General features: G+C 38.2%; 1 protein-coding gene across 2 annotated transcripts in view; it reads right to left on the bottom strand.

Moving 5' to 3' along the window:
- Nucleotides 1-24332, bottom strand: part of LOC137255652 (polycystin-1-like protein 1) — a 242293-nt gene that overhangs the window by 133682 nt on the left and 84279 nt on the right. Inside the window, exons 1-2 of one of the 2 annotated variants that reach the window (XM_067793126.1) lie at nt 8986-9050; nt 2490-2576 (exon numbers count right to left, since the gene is read on the bottom strand). In XM_067793126.1, coding sequence (XP_067649227.1) covers nt 2490-2552 — 63 coding nt within the window. In that variant the 5' untranslated portion in view covers nt 2553-2576; nt 8986-9050. Of the gene's footprint in view, nt 1-2489; nt 2577-8985; nt 9051-24332 lie in introns of those variants that run through there. The other variant, XM_067793125.1, reaches the window with a different exon arrangement.

The following is a 24332-nucleotide window of genomic DNA, read 5'->3' as shown; positions in this document are numbered from 1 at the left end:
AAAACCACTTGCTATGACAGCTAATACACCACACAGTTTGAGATTGTCTCTCAATATTTAACGATCTTCAAATCCTGTTGTTCTTTGTCACACTTGTTGCTATTAATTCCTTTCTATAATAGTCTTTCTTACACAGCTGTACAATTAAAGATTGCTTCTTAAAGACTATTATTTTAGATTTGTCCAACTCTGACAAACATTGAATTGAATTACAAATTTCTTGAACATTCACATTCCCTATGTGTTGTGAAGCTAACTGCAGTCATGAAAAAACCCACAATGGAACAACATTTTGTTCCCTTTAATTAACTTCAGTTAATTAATCTTAAGATTTTACATAAAAATTAAAAACAATGTGCAATAGGATCTCTCTCCATCTCTGTCTCATATCTGTGGCATATTGATGGACTGCTAGCTGCCACATAAAGTTGGGGGAAGGGGAGAGAAAGAAATGGGTCTCACCCATTTTATACGCTGCCACATGAGTCAATGCTAGAATATACAATAACCACTGCACCAAGATGACTACGTGTAAACAGGTTCAATACACATATAAGATTATTTACTTTACAAAAACAACAACTTTATATACTCATTACTGCAGTAAAGTCTGATATTCGTACTAGTTCAATTTGAACAGTGTTTACAGTTGACTTTAAGTAATGAACTTCTCAACAAGTTCACGATGATTAACACATTCATCCCAAGTTCACTCAGTCCAACAGTAGACCTCGTCATCTCAAGTATTTACATCCAATACTCAAGAACAAAGACGATATGCACCTAATACATGATACAAGGTAATATACATCCCAGTAACAGTTTAATATAAATATCACACTTCTCCAAACGGCCGACAGCTTGACATTTTCTCCCTTTTCCCTCGCCAAGTACGTCTTCAATTTGGCATTTGAGTTGAGCTTTCTCTGCATGCCTTGATGTCTGTACTGTATGCACACAAATAGCCCCAGGGTCTCGCACAGCTCCCTGCCAGTTTGTTTTCCTTTCCTCCCCTCCTTCATATCCATGGTACCTCTTCCTTACCCCCCTTACATCAGTCCCCCACCCCTTGCTGCCTCACCCCCACCCCCTCATGTCTCACCACTTCATATTCCCACTCACTTTATCCTGTACCTGAGATGTTGCCATCTGTAAATATTTATTGGCTATGAAATATTTGTTGGAATGCAATGATAATTCTTACATAACAGTTTACAAGGTGTTTACTGATATGCTTCTCTTAATCTGTCCTTGGTAAGTTATGTGAAGTGGAGAGGTGTGTCATGTGGTTTTACATTTGGTGGTGTGGTGTGTTGTGGCGTGGCGTGGCATAGCGTGGCGTGGCGTGGCGTGGCGTGGTGTGGTATGTGGTGTGGCATGGCATGGTGTGTGGTGGTGTGGTATGTGGTGGCATGGTGTGGCATGGCGTGTGGTATATAGGTGTGGCATGGTGTGTTGTAGTGTGGCATGGAGTGGTGTGTTGTGGTATTGTTTTGTCTGGTGTGGCATTTTGTTGTGTGGTATTGTTTTGTCTGGTGTGGCATAGTGGCATGGTGTGGTATGGGTTTTATGTGATGTTCAGTGTGTGGCATGGTGTGGCGTACTGGTGTGGCATGGCATAACATGATGTAGCATGGTGTAGTGTATTGTTGTCGCATGGCATGACATGGTGTGGGATGGTGTGGCCGTGTTTAGTGTACACTGAGTTGGGGTCTGGTGTACTTGTGTAGCATGGTCTGGTATCACAAGGCATAATGTTGCATGGCATGGTGTGGTGGTGTGTTGTCTGGCATGCAGTGGGGTGGGGTATGATATGGCATGAAAGTGTGTGGTTCCTATGCATACCCACTGCACCTGGTACAGTATTTCCTACCACCTTGTTACACACCAAAGGTCACTTGCATTAAACCAAATGGTCTTACACCACTGTCACATAATTACTTCCCTGGACAAAGTCTGGCACAAAGCCTTCTCTGGACCAGTCCACACAACAATAAATGATAAAGTGCCCAGTGAGGGTTTTAGGGTTCACACATTCCTGATAGTGTGTGCACATATGGTGGGCATCTCACAATGAATCTGGAAAATCTGGGTATATTTGTAGTGGAGGAAAGACAACAACATGTTGGCTGACCGATTTCATCAATGGTGTCAATGCCTCATATCACGGACAAATCTGTCAAAATGGCCACATACGCCCCTACTTAAGAACTTCAAGTTGTGTTTTCTTCATGGATGTGGTACTTGAAGACTACCAATTTCTGTTTCTGTGATAAGAGGACTGCGAACACAAACAAAATAAACTGAATGGATAAATCTGATTAGAGACTGACATTTGGTAGAATCGGCCAAACCATCTCCACTTGTAACAAAAGTATCAAAGACAGGGAAATAAATACTACTAATTCCGAGGGTGCTATTGTCCAGAAGAAGAATACTATATCAGGCCTGGATTGTATATATCAGGAAATAGACATGTAAATACTCACCACGGTGATGTTCTTGTGTAGAGATCCATGCTCGTTCTCGACAGTTGCAGCAATAACATACATTCCAGTCTTGCTGAACTCATAGTCCTGAAAGAAGACATACGAGGTCAATAAAGTCTAAATTATCATCATCATCATCATCATCATCATCATCATCATCATCATCATGTTTTACTGAAATCCTTTTCTCTTGTACACCCTGTAAGATATTCAACAGATTTTTTACAGCTGTCCCCAACACCCATGCTCTCAGCATTCATCACTCCTAATGTCAAACCTCCAACGTATTAACATTTCTGCATGTTATACATCAAATAAAATCATCATCTGTAGTCGCAGACAGCAACATTTTTATTTTCATTATGTCCCCTTGCAACCCCTCCCTTTGAAGCAGAATATGGGAACCAAAAACAATATGGTCATCCAGTGTATCCTTACAGCATGGTACAATGATCACGGTCAAGACACAGATGATTGATCACATTAATCATGGAAATTTCCAAATAAATAACACAAAATGATAACTGTCCAAACTCCCCCTCGTGTGACTACTGTATCAGACATTAAGATGATACAAGACGATGTACCAATACAAGGTCGCTGACATCTTTGGAAGATCATATCTACTCTGGTCATTGGTTACTGGGTAATAAATCAAACAAACGTTGGCATAAAATATTTCCCAAAGTGCAATGAAAGACAGAAACTCCTAACTGCTTCCCCAATGTTTCCTCAATAGTAGGGAAAAATGTTCCATCGAGAACTTCTCCTGGGGATTTCAAGAAATTGTCTGGCATATTAATTCCATATATTACTGGCAAGGGCTGCACAGGATTTCTAAATACAGGAAGTATGTTATTTGTATTGAGTTAACTGCAATGGAATGCAAGAAATTAGAATTTCTCTCCAGCTCCTAGTCCAGCTCCAAGACATAAGGATTACTGATGCCTCCCAACATCATACACACAAATCCCTGCTCCCTAGTCAATTAACCAACATTAAACACGAACTTAGTCTTGCCATGTATTTATCAGAAAATCTGTTTAACCAATGGGGAAAGTACAAATTATTTTAGTTATTATTCCTCATCTGTGTGTGACCAGTGACAATAACCAACACCATCATCACATCCTAAGTCCAGCCACAATACTTACACATCCTGGCACTTCATCACAGCGGGCTCGATAATGCTAGCAGGCAGTCTGGTCAATTTCACCCAATGCTGCGTCCATTTATCACACAATTTGCCATATTCCACACATAATGTTCACAAGATATTCAACTACTGTCAATATCAAATCTGGCTCCCAATGACAGAATGGCCCATTAAGATGTGACACTATCGTGTAAATTATGTAATTCGAAATGTTACATCCAGGGGGAATCACAAGCCCCACCATCACACACGGCCTGGTAATTTAAGGCTTGTTATGTTATCAGCCTTGTTGTAACTTCGGCCAATAAATCCCCGATAAAATCAGACAATCAACCGCCCCAAAACATTGGGTGGATCTGACATACAGAGGCCCTATCGAGGTTGTGGCAATTTTTCAGATAACTACCTTATCTAATAATAGTAGGCTTAATGTGAAGAATTTGACACATCAGACAATTATGGATCTTCTGTTTAAAAAAGATCTGGTTTCTTCCTTTACTTTCCTACACTTCTTATAAAATATACATATCTGAAAATCTTCCTTATTAATTATTCATACTACTTCTAAAACTATTCATGAAAAAATACAGCTACAAATATCTTGTGCCTTTTTCACTCAATATAAAACAAGAGTCATCAGAAGATGACATACATGTTTGAAAGGGCAAATAATCTGAGAGTTACTCATTGTTTTTTTAGACTAAGTTTGTTTCCATGGAATTCAAGAAAATTATAAATGCCATATATCTGTAACCAGCAAAGTCACAATTTCAAGATCTGTCTCATATGTCTGCCAAGATCCGTTGAAAGATATGAAATGGTTTTCGAGTTGTGCTCTGGAAACGAAGCCCACCCCTCCGTTTTGAGACTAAGTCTGAAACATTTCCATGGAAACCAAGAAAATAATAAATCACAAAAACCTGTAAATACCAAAAGGCACCACTATGGGTTCAGATTGATATATCTACCAAGTTTTAAAGAAAGACATTGAATGTTTTTTTAGTTCTGCTCCGGAAACGAAGCCTATCCCTCCATTTTGAGACTATGTCCAAGTAATAATAAGTCACAAAAACCTGTACATAGCGAAAGGCACCACTTCAGCCTCTGACTGATATATCTACCAAGTATTACAGAAAAATATTGAATGGCTTTTGAGTTCTGCTCTGGAAACAAAACACACCTCTCACTTTGAGATTATGTCCTAAAAGTTTCCATGGAAACCCGAGAAAATAATAAATCACAAAAACCTGTACAAAGCAAAAGGCACCACTTTAAGTTCTGACTGATATATCTATCAAGTTTTGCAGAAAAATATTGAACGTTTTTTGAGTTCTGCTCCAGAAACGAAGCCCACCCCACCATAAGACTAACACCAAAATGTTCCATGGAAAAAAAATAAAAAAAATATAAATGCCAAAAATCTGTAAATAGCAAATGGCACAACCATAGGCTGAGATTACTATATCTATCAAGTTTGGTCTAAAATATTGAACGGTTTCTGAGTTATGCTCCGGAAACAAAATGATTACGGACAGATGGACGGACGAGGCATAAAAAATGTTTCTAAAAAAAAAATCGTTTGGGGGTATCTTACTCCCTGATTCATCAGGAAAACAAATCCCTCTAAAAGCCTCAATAAAACGCTGAATTTTATCACTTTTACAGGTGTATGTACCTTCAATGTAGAAGGCACTTGGCAAAGGGTTAGATCAAGGCCTGATTCTCAAGTTTATTGGACAACTTTACTACCTGAGACAATTTATTACCAAACTTGACTTAGCTAAGTTCCATGTTTATGAGTTTGAAATTTATTATCAAGGACATTAGCCTAAGTTTGACATGGTTGTACTGGTAGTTGTAGACACTGTCCGTTTTTATCTTTTTCCCTTGGGAACAGCCAGTGAGGACATCTGAAGCAACAACTTGGAACCTGGCAGAGAACCAGCATGAGGTCCACTGTTGAGGCGTCACCGAAATTTCCTCATATCAAAGACAATGTCTTACATCTGTTAAAGCGTGCCAGTCACAACTGCCATGTAGGAATGTTGTTAGTACTTCCTTAGGGTGAGTGAGTAAGTTTAATTTTAAGTTACTTTAAGCAATATTTCAGCAAAATAATGGCCAGAAATGCCAGAAACTGGAAAAATGCAGTAACTGAAATGGGGAACTGAACCCTGAGCTTCATGTGATAAGCGAATGCTTGAACCACCAGGCTATCCCACTGCCTTGATTCCTTATAGCGAAGGTTGAGTTCATGTATTAACATCATCTACTACAAATCTCCCTGAAACGATGTCACAGCTCATTCGTAAGGCTCATTGAATTGATGTTCCTCTAGTCATGATTCACGGTACTTGTATGTTCACCAGCATAAGCCACCCACTTCTGTTTCAACAATAATTTCAAGAAAAACTTAACTATGCATTTGTCTTTAAAGAAGCATACAATTTCAAAATTATCAAGCTAAAAATATATTTGATGATTTGAGTCATCGTGAACAGAAACATTTTTGCCGAGATTCATGTAATCTAATTCAAGATTCAACCTTATCACTTGTATTCCAAATACATACTTTGGTAGAAAAGCTGACCATTGTTAGATGTTGATATATATATAAAGAAATGTTGGAATAAAAGAAAAACAGGAAAATATCTAATCTGCAAAAATGTTGAGTGTGGCGCTGTGCAACTCAAAGCATAAACAAGTTACCTTGTTTATATATTTTTATACTTTTTAACATAGTTCCCTGTTTGAATTCGACTTGAAAGAGGTGAGATCAAAAACACAACATAAAACTGAAGTGAGAAAAAAGCACTATTTCATATCCTTCTTCAAAGTTGCAACTCGTGGCTAAGTTGCAGTGACGACGGTGGCCATGGAATTGCTGTATTAACCATGTTATTTCTTCAAACAAGCCTGACTGGTATTTTATCCCTGGGTCAACAAACGCTGCAATAAATGGCCTAGCAACATTCAGAAAATAATCTCCCTCAATCCTGGTCATGTCAAACACCGCCATGTCTTCAGTACATCTGCCACAACAAGCCAAAGCTAACTTCAAAGTCAAGCCAAAAAATAATGCAAACAGTATCAGTAAACTTTTTTATCATGTGATCAGATTTATTGAGCCAATATGCAAATAGAGTTCTGGGATCGAGTAATAAACATGTCCACATTACCTGATTTGGGAACAGTGCTGAAGATTTACTATTCAGATTCTAATTAAATGTTACAGATAAGCTACATTTAAACCAAATGTCTTCATTTAAAGATTCTTATCAAACTTTGTTATTACTGAAAGAAAAGATTATAACTTCTTCCCAGGAAATCTTGTGTTCATGATAATATTACCAGTTTGTTGCTACAGGTAGAAAAGGTTATAAAATCTTTTGGGACATCTGGCGTTTATGATAATACAGCATAAGTTCAGAATTTTTTCTTTGACAGAGCTGTTTTAATTCAGACAGGTTTGTGTAATAGTGAGAACAATTTGGATGGATATGCAGCTTATTTATTCCGCAAAGGCAACGATTTGACATTCTAATGTCGTTGTCAAGCAGAATCAATGTGGAAACATTGCCTACACAGGACATAGAAGTTGTGTACCCCTAAAAATTCTACTCATTTTTCATCTCCTTACATTCCAGAATGCCAAGCACAGAAGTAACAGAGACTGGGTTGTAAAACTTTTGATGATTCCAGCCAATCCATGGGAGGGAACATGTCAGTCTGGTTCTACTAACTGTACCCATGTGGGGATGAAACTCAGGTCTTTGGTGTGATAAGCGAACACTTTCACCACTCAGCCAACTGTAGCCGGGTGGTGGTTATCACTCTGAGATAGCCACCACCTCATAACCCCATCATCATCATCATCATCATCATCTGTTCTCTCACAGTTGAACGTACACCTACTTTGGTAAGCCTGTGACTTGTGCAGCTTCTCCGAGACTTTCCTTTTTATTATTGGCTACTTCTATCACTTAATATAACTGGCCAGCTTCTGACTTCACTTGACACATCAGATGGTATCTGTCCTCTGATTGGCCTTTTGGTCAATTTTTCTGAGCTCCATTTTCTTGTTACGTACATAAAATTTTGCACGAACTCTAATGGAGAAAGGTTAAGTCATTTCAATTTCATGACATCCTCTGTATTCAGAACAAGTTTGTTTACTAGCAGCTCAGTGGCTGTACGCTAGTACACCATGGCAACACTACTATCCCCCATTCTGATCAGTGTTTGGGGATGTTTTAAGTATTCTTACAAATAACACATTCTAAACATAGTATAAAACAGAATTGTAGAATTGTTTATGCATTCATTCAAAAGAGAATGATATATATTACATTCTACACATACACGGCTACAATGTGTGAAGCCAATTTCTTGAGCTCAACCACTGTGATATGGCTGGAATAGTTTAAAAGCAGCACAAAACAAAACTCACTCTTAACAACAAACATCTAAGATCAGCAGTCAAGTCACTGGACACAAGTACACCATGGCAACATAACTATGCCCTGTTCCGATCAGTGTTAGAGGAAGTTAAAAGTGTTTTGACAAATAACACATTAAAAAACAAAGTCCTAAACAGAAATAATTGTGCATTCATAAAAAAAGCCTGACATATTATAATCTTAGCTAAATGACAAACATTTACCCTTAAAAGATTGTCTTTTCACTGTCCCAGATATCAGAGACCATGTCTGCTAGTCAACGTTCACATGGTCAAAGAGGGAATCAAAGGAGACAGTAAAACTAAACATTCCACAAATGCACTACATGACTTTGCTCTTAAATTGCTGTTAAGGTACAAGAAGTTTAACATCAGCGATCCAACTCTAATTTCATAACATGTACAATTAAAGCTCAAGCATGAAATCAATATGTTGGTCAGTAACCGTTATTTTTGTTCCATTCAAGTTGCTGGCATACGAGAAAGAACATAAGTTCAAAGAGCAATCCTGCCTATCACATAGCAACACTCGTACCATGCAATGCTAATGAATCAGCTCTTTTGGTGGAAGATAAAAAAGATCCCAAATCCTAACCTGATGAGGTATTAATACTTAAACATTAAACCCATTAAGTACAAATGTCAAGACGGAGGAAAATGGCTGAAGAAACGAAAAATCGATTCACCAGGCAAAAAACAACGTACATCGAAGAACAGGAAAGCTTCATCCTAAACTATAATTACTTAATCCGTTGACTGACAAAATTCATAAAAACTAAAACAGAAAACATGATGTGTGATGGCACATGGTGAATATGACAATCTGCAATTACTTCATGAAACAGCGTCCCAACAGTTTGGATATGAGATTTTCAGCCTACCTTGAATCATGCACGCTTGGCAGCTCCGCGCTAGAACAATGCGTAGACACGTTGGTAGGGACCACATCCATCATAAATCACTATAATAGGGGTTTTGCTCAAGATCTTATGCAAATAAATTAAGAACCAGAAATGAGCCTGAGGTTCCTCCTAGCAAAAACCAATCAACCAATCAAAATGTCTGAGAGAAACATCAGGTCTGTATCTGGTCCAATCCAAATGGCTGAGACATGGACACAGGTGACTCAATCCCATAGCTTTTGGTTGCTAGGATACCATAGACAGGCAAATCTCAGCTGCACTTATCCTATATCCCATAATGTTTCCCCATCTGTCCTGTTGTAAAGTTGCCCTGCTCTTATCAGTAGCGTGTGATAGTCTCACCAGTGTCACATGGAGTATAAAGCTGAACATAAACTATTTCATTCAGTACTTCACAGAATATGACCTCCATTACAGCAAACAACACTGTATATTACAGCCATAAATTACTGTCTGAAAACATTAAAAAGAATTTAACAATTTATTGGGGCTGTCTTTTTATCAAAACTACAGACTTGAAACTTGTGTATTTCAGCTTCATAAACTGTTGAGGAAGTGGCATAAATATTCAAAAAACATAACAGCAATACAATTTTGACTTGTCCCATGACAGCAATACACATTTCAGTCACAGATTACAGAGCAAAAGAAATTTCTCTTGGGTTCAAATCCTGATATTTCTCGGTTTGTCTGTACCAAGATCTTCACCCAAGTGTCAACTTCTAGTATGTCAGGCTTTTTTTCTTCAACTTTAAACTGACACACAATGTACAACTGGAATGCTTTTCAAAACAGTTTCGAAAAACTTCCTTGAAACTTCGTAACTATACACTTAAACCATGTATCGTCTTCAGCTTCATAATTTCAAAAACAATGTAATTGCTTAAACATCTAAAAACACAACAGAAGCAATCAGATCATGCTTGGTCAATTGCAAGAAATACTAATTGTCTAGTCAGTGAGTATAGTCTTACACCTCTTTAAGCATTTTTCTAGCAATATCATGATATGGGACATAAGAAAGGGCTTCACTCATGTAGGGAATGGAACCCAGATCTTCAACATGATGAGCGACTGCTTTAACCACTACACTACCCTACCGCCTGCATTTATTGTCTGATGTCTTGAAGCTATTCCAAGTTACTGATGATCCAGCATACATAATTTGTAGACTTTATAAACAATGATGAAAACTTCTGCTGCTAGCTTCCACACAACAATCAAACAATGACCAGCTTATGCAAAACCCATGTTCCTGACAACTTGTCTTGGTGACACAGAGAGCATTCACCTAAATATCTGCAACTTCTAAACACAGTTCTCTTGTTTATAAGCAAGCCCAATTACAGCACAAACACTTGTATACATGTCCAGACATGCAAATTAGGCTCTGATAAGACATTACCTACTAAATACTAGTAGAACCAAGCTCAATTCTTAATTTCATAAAACTGATACTAAACACCACAAGTAACAGTGGTAATGTATTTTATTGACTATATTGTGATACTTTCTATTCAAATGACCCATAATCTTTCCACTTGAAAGTTTTAAAGAGTATCTGAATTAGTGGACATTCTCAATTTTCATAATGTGTTTGGAACAAAAATTTAATAAACCTGAAACTAGCAATTCAAATTCATACCACTATAGGTGCTTTTCATTTAAATTTTATCAAAATTAAATTTACCTGTACTTATCTGAAATATCAGATGTTTAAACATAAAAAATCAGACATTCCTTTCACCATGATAATATTACCACACCATGAAGCAACTCTGATCTGTAGCGTACAGGGACACTGGTATTGCTTACTGGTTAGAGTGTTCCCTCATCACACAAACGACACAGGTTCAATTCCCAACATGGGTACAATGTGTGAAATCAGTTTCTGGTATCCCCCACTCTGATATTGTTGGAATTTCAATAATGACTATTCCATTTTATGAACAGCAAAATTCTTGTTTCATGTTATCGACACATGCTGAGCTTGTAACAACACGAACCATGATGCAATTGTTCAACTGTCACCTCACTACAAATATAAAATTGAATAAAATAATAATCTTCTTAGTATCACTCAATTTCATGGTAATGGTTAGATATAGCAATGAGAACAAACACAGATGGATTCGATGAATAATCCCCTTTAGTAGAATCTTCATAGCACTTGAGTAGTCTGAAGAGAACACACACAAGTCTAAAGGCAATAACGAATTAATCATCAATTTGTAACCCAGCTATTCCCACCACTGAACCATCATCCTGACATCATTTATTGGCCAAACAAGGAGCAAAGTACTATGTGCATTGTCTACTTTCTTTCCACAATGAAAACCCATACACACAGCTAACAAGGTCACGTTGTCACAATGCCATGTTTTCATTGTAATAACAATATTCTATGGACTCCAATTTATGTTGTCAACACACTGAGGTCTGACATTGTGATGCATATTTTTTTATAGCCAAACATAAAGTTCATCTATTTTATGCTAACATGCTTAACATTTTTTAAACATTCTATTCAATGCTGATAGTTAAATAGTTTTCCCAGAAGTTAGTTAGTGGGTTTAGTTTTCCTCCGATTTTAGCAATATTTCAGCAATATCATGGAGGAAACCAGAAATGGGCTTCACACATCTTGCCCATGTGGGGAATCAAACCCGAGTCTTCAGTGTGATGAGCCACTGCTTGAACCACTAGGCTACCTCACCGCCCCTTTTGCCAGTAATGAGCAGTGCATAACATTATAAAATTGACGATGTGACACACCAATCAACAACCTTCCTACGACAGAGCGAAACTAATGTGTTAGCTGGGTAGCTAGTCCTTTCAAACATGCCTGCTCCATCACAGTGAGTCATCTCCCTTGACAGTTGTAAACCTAACTATGAATGACAGTGGCCAAAAGCTAGAGCTATTTGAAACAGTAAGCTCTGTATATAATGATGATGATGATGACAGTTAACGGCACCATGGTGTTGTCATATTGCATGATGACAAGCATTAGGGAAGTATGACAGCTAGATATGAATACAACATGGCCTGACTCAACAATAACTTGACAGGCTTAACATCACTCTAATATCAGGCGGGAGAATCAAGGCTAAGTCAATTAAGAATCAACCCTCAGTAATTGTACCCAAAGGGGAAATCAATGTAAGGTTTCAAATCTGACAGGTTCCTAACCACTGTGCTACTACTACAGTCCCCAATGACTTTAATAATGCTAAAGCTTAGTTTTCTAAACTTTTATACATAGTCTGCCATAATGACATATGAATTTGCAACAGAAAGACTCTGCATGATGGTCTCATTACCACATCAATGGAAGCTTCTAGTTTAAACCAGACTTATGATGGTTGCCAAAGAGCCAAAGTTTCTGTCTTGGCTCGAGTGAGTGAGTGAGTGAGTGAGTGAGAAAGTCAAGATAGAAGGTTCTACACTGATTTTGCCAATAATCACATCAACATGACACCAGGGACAACAGATATCTAAAACTGAACATAAAAATATATGTTGAAATCTCAAACCTTATCTTTACTACAGAATTATGCACCTTACCTCAAAGTTGCACTTTGCCTCATGTACAGTTCTGAGATGTTTCACATAAAAAATAGTTTTCCATCTTTTTCTTATACCAATATACAGCCTCCATAGTGTAGTGGTTAGAGAACGGAAGGTCATGCTTGATCCCAGCTGTATCATACCAAAACAAGTTGAAATATGGTACTTGTTGGTCCCTGCCTGCCACTCTGCATTAATTGGTACAACAAGGACTCGGATCGGACTCAGTTTAAAGTGTCTGATTGGAATATTCATGTTTAACTGCGGCATGGTATCTCAGTGAGCTGGCACTATAAAACCAGCTTAAGTCTGATGAGGTTCTTGAGAGGCATTAAGAGTTGGTATTCTAATATACGACAAAATGTTGTGGATGTCAACTTCTTCCTTATTGTTTTCAGAACGTTTCTGGGCTATTCCTTGCCCCTTTGTCAGGTGGATGGCTATTCCTTGCCCCTTTGTCAGGTTGATCGTCACCCACCTGACGAAGGGGCAAGGAATAGCCCAGAAACGTTGTGAAACCATTAAAGAAGAAGTTGACATCCATAACATTTTGTCGTATATTAGCTTAAGTCTGGGCTAGTACAAGCAGCCACACATGCACGCACGTTGTCATGAGCGAAATTTTCTCAAGTATGATGTTAAACACCATTTCTCCTTGCCTCATATACCATGCACCATCCACTCTGATGTTTTAATGAATGTTGCTAACAGTAGTAACTATCTACATTCTGGTTTGGCACTCCAACACCTTGTAAGTACCACAGATACTGATCACTACCTACCAAATACACATTCGTTTGTCACTCCAACACCTTGTACGTACAACAGATACTGATCAGTACCTACCAAATACTTTCATTTGTCACTCCAACACCTTGTAAGTACAACAGATACTGATCAGTACCTACCAAATACACTTTCATTTGTCACTCCAACACCTTGTATGTACAACAGATACTGATCAGTACCTACCAAATACTTTCATGTGTTTGCAATGGTACTGCTAATTCAACAACTTAAATACCCCATTGTGTCATGTATTATATCAAAATACATTTAACTGTTTCAAGATCATGCAGTAAAGATTTATTTAATGGACACCCCATTCTACCATTTTACATATGTTCAATCACTTGCAACCAAGCAACATCAGTCACTGGTGTCTTTAACCTCTGGTGTCCAACGACATATTACTGGAATATTGCTAACAACAGCATAAAACCACACTCATTCACTGTTCTAGTAGGAATAATCTGTCCGTCTATCTAGTTGATAGCTGGCAGGGGAGTGAGTGAGTATTACTTAACACTGCTTTAACAATTTTGCAAAAAGACCATGGCTGGATTCCATTCCATAAGCACTGTGTTCAAGTGAAATTCAAATTCTAAAATGAAACTGTGCAGTAGTTAAAAATAAAAACATGCATTTGTGGCAGTTAAAAACAAAACATTCGTTTTATCTTAAACCTTGCACCTTAAAAACAATGATTAAAAAGCATGCTGCCAAGCACTTGACATGACTCTCCAGGTGTGCCACACAAGCACACAGCACAATGGCGGTTTCCAGGCTCCAGCCTTGCAGTCTTGAGAGGTTGCAGTAGCGTGGCGTGACTATGGCTCGGCGTCAAATTCTGATTCACCAAAGTGATTCATATTTACCAACCTGTACACCATTATTCATTCAGGGCAGATTACTCCTGTTCAAGAGCAGATTTCCTCCGGTTACTCATCAACAGAGATGTTGATCTGAACATGATGTAACACTGGTATTCGCTTGAATAACACCCACAACTAGGATCTATTCTTCACACAATAGCATGATTATCATTAAAGCTTCATAGTGGAGAGTGCTCACATGGTATTCAAGCACTGAATTTAGTTTCATTTGGGCTAATGTGGCCTTTTGAAACTTGTGAAATATCATATTGATCTGAAAACAAAAATCTCAAGTTCGATACCTCTGTCAGGTCAGTGGCCTATCTTGAAAATAAACAGGATACCTGACAAGTAATCATCAACAACAGACAGATGCTCTACAGTAGATTAAGGCTTAGTCTCTGAATATATATAACTTTGTTAGCAACAAATAAATCCATTTACTTTGAAACAGAGCCACAGCAGACTTGCTTTCGGGCAAAGCAGTAGGGAAAATATGTGGTTCCAGGACTGAAAGACAGACTAGCTCTACAGATATGTAGCCTGTATCTCCCATGCTGCAGTACAACATAGGGAAGTCCTTCACAACTGTCTTCTATGGAAGTAGAAGGGAAAGTTCCAAGAAAGAATTCAGGTAACAGTCTGACATACAGAACTATTCACCCCTACAGATTACATTTCAACTAAACAAACTACCAAAAAAGGGCAGGCTATCTGCGAGACTAGAGACCACAGGGAAACAATGGAACTGATTCCATGACTTGAGTTTGGTTTGTTTGCATTCAGCAATATTCCAGTTACAATGGTAGGAAACACAAACCAGTCAGTGACTGACATCAGACATCAGACTGCACTCTCAGACTGACCACCCAGTCCATTTTATGATTTGTCAGCAGTTGTTGGGATCACTTGATTTATAGGAAGGAATACAACAAGTTCAAAAAGGATTCATATTTCTTCCTGTCAGACAAAGTATTTTCCTAAACACTGTTTGCAGCATCCAGAGACTATATTCTCTCACACATTTGCTTTTATCAACTATTATCCAAAATTTCAACAGTTAAATTTTGTCAGTGTGTCTCTTTCATTTCTTAAATGCATCATTTACAGACCAGGGTGCCATTGTACAAAGTGATATTAGAACTAATGTCACCACAATTCCCATACCTTAACATAGATTTAAGGTAATCTTTGTGTAAATGTTGGGTTTTTTTGTGTTTTGTACAACAGCACCCAGTTGGACATATATAGAAAACTCGATTGAATCTTACATAAAAAAACCCCTGAAGTAAAACGACATGTCCCAGAATGAGCAGGACCTGTTTAGTATGCTCCCTGAAATACAAATGAGTCCAAGTATAGACCAACATCATGAAACATACACATCAGGGTGCCAGGCTGCTTGAGAGATGATAGTTCCACAGCTCCATCGCAGGACATCAGCTGTTCTTCGTAGGATAGCACAAACCCCATTTAATAAATTCTCCATTTGCTGATAAGGCCTGTATTTGCTAATGATCTCAAGGGCTGCAGTTCTGGGGTATTTTTGATATTGATCCTGCCTGCATTAATTTCTCTAGTAATTGTCCCGTGATATCATTTTCAGGTCTGTACCATCGGCCAATCCCCAAGTTCATGGATACAAGTAGATTTAGGCACGAAAATCACACAAATTTTTATACGAATTGATGCCCATGACGCTGCAAGTAATTGCATTAACACGACTACCTTCCTAGATGGGTCAGCTAACTTTCAAAAACTGTAACGATGGTATCAAATTGTCACGGAACCACGGTCCCAACAAAGTTTTCCTGAACTTCCTCAGAGATGGAACTCTCCTCTCCAATTTCAGAATCAATAGCTGCAACTGGAGTTGGTGAAATCAGTTAATAGACAAGTTTTAATATTATTCTAGACTTGTTCAACAGGGGGTCAGTTTCTGCCATTTCTGGGATTGGTAGCCTTGTGCTGGCTTCTCGATTTCTGACAGATTTGTTAACAAACCAGGAAAGCAAATCAATAAATTCTGCATAACTCACAAAATACCGATAGGATTCTGACACTGGCTGTCATTTAACAAAAATATTTCATTATCATGCACAAACGATACCACAGTAATGAAAATAATACACTTTCGAAAAACACAAGCAGACCACTTTCACTGAAATATACTGGACAAAAGTAGATAGGTATATATGCAAATTATGAAATTCTGAACAGTGATGTATTTATTCATTGACACACTGATAAACTATCAATCATAAAAATACCAATATCCCTAACTTATTCTGTCCAGTATAGATCATGTTCCGAGAATCTCTAGATATCTGTGACACTGATGCATATGTTATGTGTGGTGTCTCTTAAAGTGACTTTGTTCAAAATGGCTTCCTGGCAGTAAATGGGTACCTGGAAGGATGAGATGATAATTTAACATTCCAGCTCTTCACAGGGCGTTTGGGTAGAATGCTTCCCATGATATTCTCTTGGTAAAAAAGAATCTGGGTCCTTGTTCTCCAAACGTTCATAGCTCTAAGAATTCCTTACTCTGATCGTAGTCAATGTAGCCTGGGTTTAAGCCCTTGATATTAGGATTCTGGTTTTATGAATTAACTTCCAACACAAACTGACACACAAAACAACAGAGCGCTTCACAAGTGAATGGTTCTATGAATTTTCATAAGGTATTTTACAGAGTGAGTGAGTGAGTGAGTGAGTGAGTGAGTGAGTGAGTGAGTGAGTGAGTGAGTGAGTGAGTGAGTGAGTGAGTGAGTGAGTGAGTGAGTTTAGTTTTACACCACACTCAGCAATATTCTAGCTATATGGCAGCAACCTGTAAATATTCAAGTCTGGACCAGACAATCCCGTGATCAACAACATGAGCATTGAACCGATGACGTGTCAACCAAGTCAGCAAGATTTATATCAATTTTAGCACTAAATCACTTGTGAGGTTCGAGAAGATTTACATCAGTTTTAGCACTGCCTCATCTGTGAGATTTGGCAGAATTACAACAGTCTTAGCATTGCCTTCTTGTGAGGTTTGGGAAGATCTACATAAATTTTAGCACTGCTTTATCTGTGAGATTTGGGACACTTACATTAATCACAGCACTGCCTAACCTGGGAGGTTTTGGAGATTTTCATCAGTTTTAGCACTGCCTAACCTGCCAATTTAGCATTGCCTCACTTGTGAGGTTTGAAGAGATTTACATCAATTTTAGCACTCCCTTACTTATGAAATCCGAAGAGATTTACATCAATTTCAGCACTGCCTTACTTGTGAGATTTGGGAGATTTACATCAATTTCAGCACTGTCTTACTTCAGAGGTTTGAAGAGATTTACATCAATTTCAGCACTCATTGCGGCCTTACTTGTGAGATTGGGGAGATTTACATCAATTTCAGCACTGCCTTACTTCAGAGGTTTGAAAAGATTTACATCAATTTTAGCACTGCCTTACTTATGAGATCTGAAGAGATTTTCACTGCCTTACTTGTGAGATTTGGGAGATTTACATCAATTTTAGCACTGACTTACTTATGAGATCTGAAGAGATTTACATCAATTTTAGCACTGCCTTACTTGTGTGGCGTGAAGAGATTTACATCAATTTTAGCACTGCCTCATTTGTAAGGTTTGCAAGAATCTACTTCAGTAATACATCCTGAACGAGTTAAGAGTGATTGTTATGTCACTAAAGACTCTATTTCTATCGCTAAACCCATGTTTGGCTCATGATGTCCTATTGACAAGTTGAAGGTGTCCTTGTTTAGATCCTGACTAAAGGTATGCTTCCGTAATACCCTTACTCTGGATTGTCGGCAGATTTGGATGTGGAAACAGGGACGATGTGGCTGATTGTTATTACACAAAACAAACCACCCTATCTCCTCTGCATGATAAAATTCAATAAGTAATTCCCGGACTTCATCAACACTCAATCATCAAACACCATCAACCAGCACCTTCCTCAAGTAGCACAAATCGAAACTCGCCCAGCTTGTTCTACAATCATAAATCGCATCCACAAATTTATGTTCTTACATAACCCAACAGATCTAACAGATTTTTCTACACTTTCAATGACAAATACTTTATTCACACAACGTTTATCTAAATAAAATCCACTTTTGAAGCTGTGTTGAACTCTGGTCATCCAGCCGGTGTTATAAAACCCATTCAGAGATTTCATTAACTCCATAATGAACAAACATCACCCCACTTGGACCATTTCTTTTCAAGACATCTCTTTAAAGGAAACGTGATTAGGGTCTTTCCTCCATTGGCTAGGCTTTCACTATTAGATTGCTCCTTTTCTGAATTGCTATCCTTTCCTAGGACAGTAAATACCATGGACGTTCAGGACGTTCCTAAGGGATGTAGATTTGCCTTCAACACCGTCTTAAGCAAAGTGTATTTGGTCTGCCGGAACCCAATACCTTGTCTTGGCTAAATCTGGGAATCAGCGCCCTGATTAGGGTCTGCTCTCTGGCCACTTCAATCACTAAATTGGAAAATATCTAGACAATGATGTTATGTGCCCAGAGAGGATGGAATACTTGAGACAATCTGACCATTCAGCTGCTGGTCAAGAAGAAGTGGAACTGATGTCAAGTTTTCATTCCAAATGCTTTGGTCTACCATGTGACAGAGTTATATCATCAAAAATATTTAGATCAATTTTTGATAAAATGTCCAGCAATAAGATCCGCCTACATGCAAACCTGTATTTTCTTATTGGGATGTTTCAGGCACGACTCTGATGGTAAAGATTGGAAAAAGAATGGCTCGATAAAAGTACCATTGACTATTATCAGATAAGAAACCCCTTATCAACCAGAGAGACGAATGGTGCATTATGGGCCGTTGTCATCCTGGGCCATAAGCATGATTATCAGAAACATTGTTCACCCATCAATTTAATTTACTCAGTCACATTTGAGCCCAATTTAAGCCAGTGGACATGGTGTAGAAAGCTTTTGCTTCTATTGCATTTCATGTGTGGAGGATCGCCAAGTAATTACAGGCACGGGCGTGTGCCATTGATCATGCCGAGGAGATATCCCAGACTCCGACTTGGGATATTTTCAATATCACCAAAATTACTTTCCATTGATTAAAGGCTGGTTGCATTCCAACACAAGGAGCAAGGCCCATAACTAGCAGATGGTACACGTTCCAAGCCCACCGATAATTTCAGGCTACCTTTCTGGCCCCATGTCTTCAATGTCCAATCAATACCCACCACACAAATCAATACTAAACACTTTGGGAAGTGCAGAGATTATAAACATCAAACATTTGACGCTTCTCGGTCATTTCAAAAGATCTGAGGCCAGTGAAGTTAAATCCCCCTTTTCAAAAGTAACTTTCCCACCAGTATTGACAGAAAAAACCCACACTTAATTGAGTCGTTCTAGGACTGGGGCATTTCAGTTTGTACAAATTAAATTATATGACTTAATGTTGACAAATTGGTTAAACACAGATTCTTGAAGAATAGACTGAAGAATGGATGGAGTCATCAGAAATATAATTTTTAGGAAGCATAAAAAAAATGATGGCAGGAACCTCAATGCCGAGCAATTAACATTATGAACGATTGAAGGATTTCTGGAGAAACTTCATGTAATGGTATTCATACTTGGCAGGGTATTTAGGCGTCTGCTCGTGACAGCTTGATGATCGGAGAGCAATCTGGCCCAAACTTGTATGCCTACCATTCAAGAAAGCATGCCTTCTGGACATTTTAGTGATTATTGCAAGAAATGATGTCACTTTATCAAAATTAAATCTGAAATTTTGATGGATACTGCCATTTAATGAAAGTTGAATATTTTTCAAAATGCCTAAGGAGATAAGATTGGTATTTTTTTCCAAGAACATATACACATGTCGGCATCTGAGTAAACACCTAGCCAGGGCAATGTAAATGATAATAGATTTGAAACTTAATGAGCATTCCGATCCAACAGGCACACGACAAATGAGGTTGATGGCGGGGGAAATGCCGGAATTGCCTCTCTGCATAATAATGGAGAAGCTGAAGACCATCGTGGACAAGTCTGAAGCATTACGGTACGGTTTGGGATAATTCCATATTCATCCATCTTAAGACAATCCATGACCAAGCATACACTTACAACTGTTTTCAAGAACTAGATTTTTAACTGAATTATGAATTTCAACCACTTATATTTATTCAAAGCACTTTTGGGAACCATGCTGGTACCTTTGAGTGAGTGAGTGAGTGAGTGAGTGAGTGAGTGAGTGAGTGAGTGAGTGAGTGAAGCCTACAAGCACGGGTATGAGCAATCAGAGATCTTGACACAGAACTAGAGTTAAACAGGACTAAAACACATGATCATAGATTTTCCTAGTTTCTATAGGAGGTTTTAGCATTGTCCATGAACCGAATTTATACAAGTTGAAATATCAACATTTAACACTGATATCAAACTTCAACTGACAAAAAATAAAATGAACTGAAACAATATTACAATAAATATTACATTCTTGAAATTTCTATCAACTTCCAAACCTTTTTCTTCAACATACAAAATGGTGAACTTGTCCAAGGAGTGACCATATTGAACATAGCTCACTAAAGATGCTCAGGAGACTATCACAGAGATACTCCTAAATAGTGAGTATGGTTTTACGCCACCTTTAGCAATAATTCAGCATCACGACAGGGATGAGTGGATGTTTAAACCATCAGACTACCCTACCACCCTGATACTGAAACAGTCTACATGATAATTTCGATTGGATTGTTGTAGTGTTCATAACTATCACACATCATTCCAGAAGTTGAAACGTCCGCAAAAAACTGTCACCTTGTACAGAAACTGCTGAACAAGCCACAAAAACCTGCCACACTTTACAAGTGGAGTGAACATCAACACCAACAACTTAATTTTAACTGTCAACTGAAGTTGGATGTATGGAACAAGACCATGCTGCTAACAGCTTCAACCAGCCAGGTTATTGCAACTGAGACAGGATCTCAGCCTTGTCGTTAAGTCATACCCCGGTAAATATAAGTAGAGATTTGTATGTCTGAGCCCGTAGCGGCCAGTCTGAGACAGCAAATTTGTGTAAAATCACTATGACCCATCAGTAAGATTGTGTAAGTGATACGCTCAATATCAATAAAGGGAATAACGGAAATGGAGAGAAAATATTTGGACTAAACCTTCGTCGAGCAAACCAACATACAGTATTTTGGTGTCATGGCTGCCAGTACTTTCAACCAACTTTGTAAGGTTTGGAAAACTGATAAAGACAGATTACCATGGTTACCACACGAAACAATTACACTCTGGAACCATTCTCCTCCATGTACACTTGCAACACCCAAACCATGATTTCTTGACTGGAAATCATGATTAACTTTGTGTGACGGGCTTTGAAAATGGCACGCAGCAATGATCTTTGATGGAAAGTTTTTATATTTCACAATAGAACTATGTATCTTACTTCAACATTCACATGTAGGAACTTCCAAATATGAACAATTTTTAATGCCATAAAATTAATGACAATGTCCTATCTGTAAATAAGCATTACCTTAAACACTTTAGTTTTCATAATTTAATTCCTAACATTCCAAGAACTCCTAGTTTAAGATATCAGAATCTGCATAAAATCAAATATGCTCCCTTGATAAAATTCTAAAAGATATACAGTTTCTTTCCACCACTTAATGAGTGCATGTTTCAACAACAAAAAGAGCATGCCTAAAAATTACTATCAAAGTCCTCATCAAATGAAGAAAAGAACAAGCTGTTTCACTGTAGTACCACAAATAGATATTAGTTTTCAATTTCTGAACTTTACAACATGCCACTGCCTCAAGAGGCTAGATGCATGATGACCCTGGACTTGAGAAACCAAGATGGTTGCTTCTCAATTTGGAACAGTGAAAACAAATAGTCAGGGAGTTTCCAAAATGTCAGGTTGTAAATGGTGGCTTCAACACCGTACATCTGCTTCCCACTTGCAGACAGTGCACCCCTGCATGTACTACACAAACACAAGCTCCATTTCCACACGGAAGACAATATTAATCTCAGGACTGGAACCTATCTTGCAGCATGGGTATGCATGCTTTCACCTTCTATCAGGAAATTATATATCTTCCTTGCAAACTGTCTGACACTCAACTTTGAGGATGGAAATACATATATCAAAATGCATGATATGTTTAAGAATTATTGAAACGCACCTCAATTACTGTTAAGATCTTAATTCACATTGATCCATTTATGTTCAGTAACCATGGTTACAAGAAAAACAAATCTGTCAGTTATCAGGATGACACAAATGCACTTTAAGACAGATGCAGACTTCTTCATCTACTGAAAATAGTGCTGCAAGACCAGAACATGGGTTATCATCAGTTGGACAGTACATTTTGACCATGTGGGGAATTATCCTGGGTGTCCTCACACAATGACCCTGTTCAATCACTTGATGAAGATAAACCGAGCATATTCAAGGATGAGATGTTACTCAAAAGACAATGTAACCTAAAAAGAATAAACAGACATTTTAATATCAAGCACCTATTTAACAATGACATATACAAAGCTTCTGAAGGTCAAACATGACTGGCGAGCAAAGGTCAGTTCTAAAGAACATGTGGCACCAAGTGGCTGATGTTCCCTTGTTGGACCAGCCACCATTCCTGCAGTATATTCCGTTGAAGGTCACAGCAGGTGTAGAGGTATCAGTAGACACAATGGAGGAGTCTTCATGGCAAAAAAACAACCACAGAAGCCAGTACAACATTGGCCATTCCACACATTTTACATACACCATGTTGCTTAAAGTGTCAAATCACGGGTCAAATTTTGGTGTCCTGGAGAGAACATTACCAAAAATTGTCTGTCTTAATGATATAATTAAAATGTGTACACCAAAATAAGACATCCCATAGAGAATAGAAGATGGGATATTATTTTACTTCAAAGTTCCCTTGTTATTTACATAAATAGTTAACATTTCATATCAAAGTACATGAGACCAATATTTTCTGACAAGACCAATGATCTCCCTTTGGAACCAAGACAAATGATTTCAATATGTGACTAATGATCTTCCCATGAAACGTTTGATTTCTTGAGATCAATCATCTTCCTACAAGACCAATGATCTCCCTATTAGACCACTGATTTCCTATGAGATCATTATATACCAGTGACTTCACTATGAGGCTACTGATCTCCCTACAAGACCGATGATTTCCCTAAGAGATCAGTGATCTCCCAATGAGACTAATGATCTCCCAATAAGACCAATGATCTCCCTATGAGATCAATGATCTCCCAACGAGACCAATGTTTTCCTTACATGCCTGAGTAGTAAACCCCATTAATATGCACACTATGCACAGTGTTGTGCAAGACATGACCTGTCAACACACAGCTAAGTGTGGAGTCAAGAGGTCATACTCCCTTGTAAACCACAACTGTCTCTTTCTCTGGCACCCTGTGAAAGTCCCGGGGTAGAATAGGCCTTCAGCAACCCATGCTTGCCATAAAAGGCAACTGTACTTGTCCTAAGAGGCGACTAACAGGATCGGGTGGTCAGGCTCGCTTACTTGGTTGACACATGTCATCAGTTCCCAATTGTGCAGATCGATGCTCATGTTGTTGATCACTGGATTGTCTGGTCCAGACTCGATTATTTACAGACCGCCGCCACATAACTGGAATATTACTGAGTGCGGCATAAAATTAAACTCTCTCACTCACTCTTTCTCTGGACATAACCATCTTATCAGTGAATATTTCATCAAATATCATACATCACATTTAATCTAATATTGATTAATTAAGGTAAACCTGATACTTTCAGCTTACAACAGTTCCAAGCATGCCATGTTTTACGTCAGTGGTTAAATGGACAGAGAAGTCAGGCTGGATGACTTGGCTGCTGGCCTCTGACCTCAATGACACAGACTCGTTTTTTTTCCAAATGTTAACAACATGTCAATCAATATATCTGAGCAAGTCTAGATTTATGTCGCAACTCAGCAACATTCCATTTTTATGGAGGTGGTCTATAA

Source organism: Haliotis asinina, chromosome 11, assembly GCF_037392515.1.
Source record: "Haliotis asinina isolate JCU_RB_2024 chromosome 11, JCU_Hal_asi_v2, whole genome shotgun sequence".
NCBI lineage: Eukaryota > Metazoa > Mollusca > Gastropoda > Lepetellida > Haliotidae > Haliotis > Haliotis asinina.
Note: the sequence above shows the minus strand (reverse complement) of the source record. Positions and strands in the feature narration are given on the sequence as shown.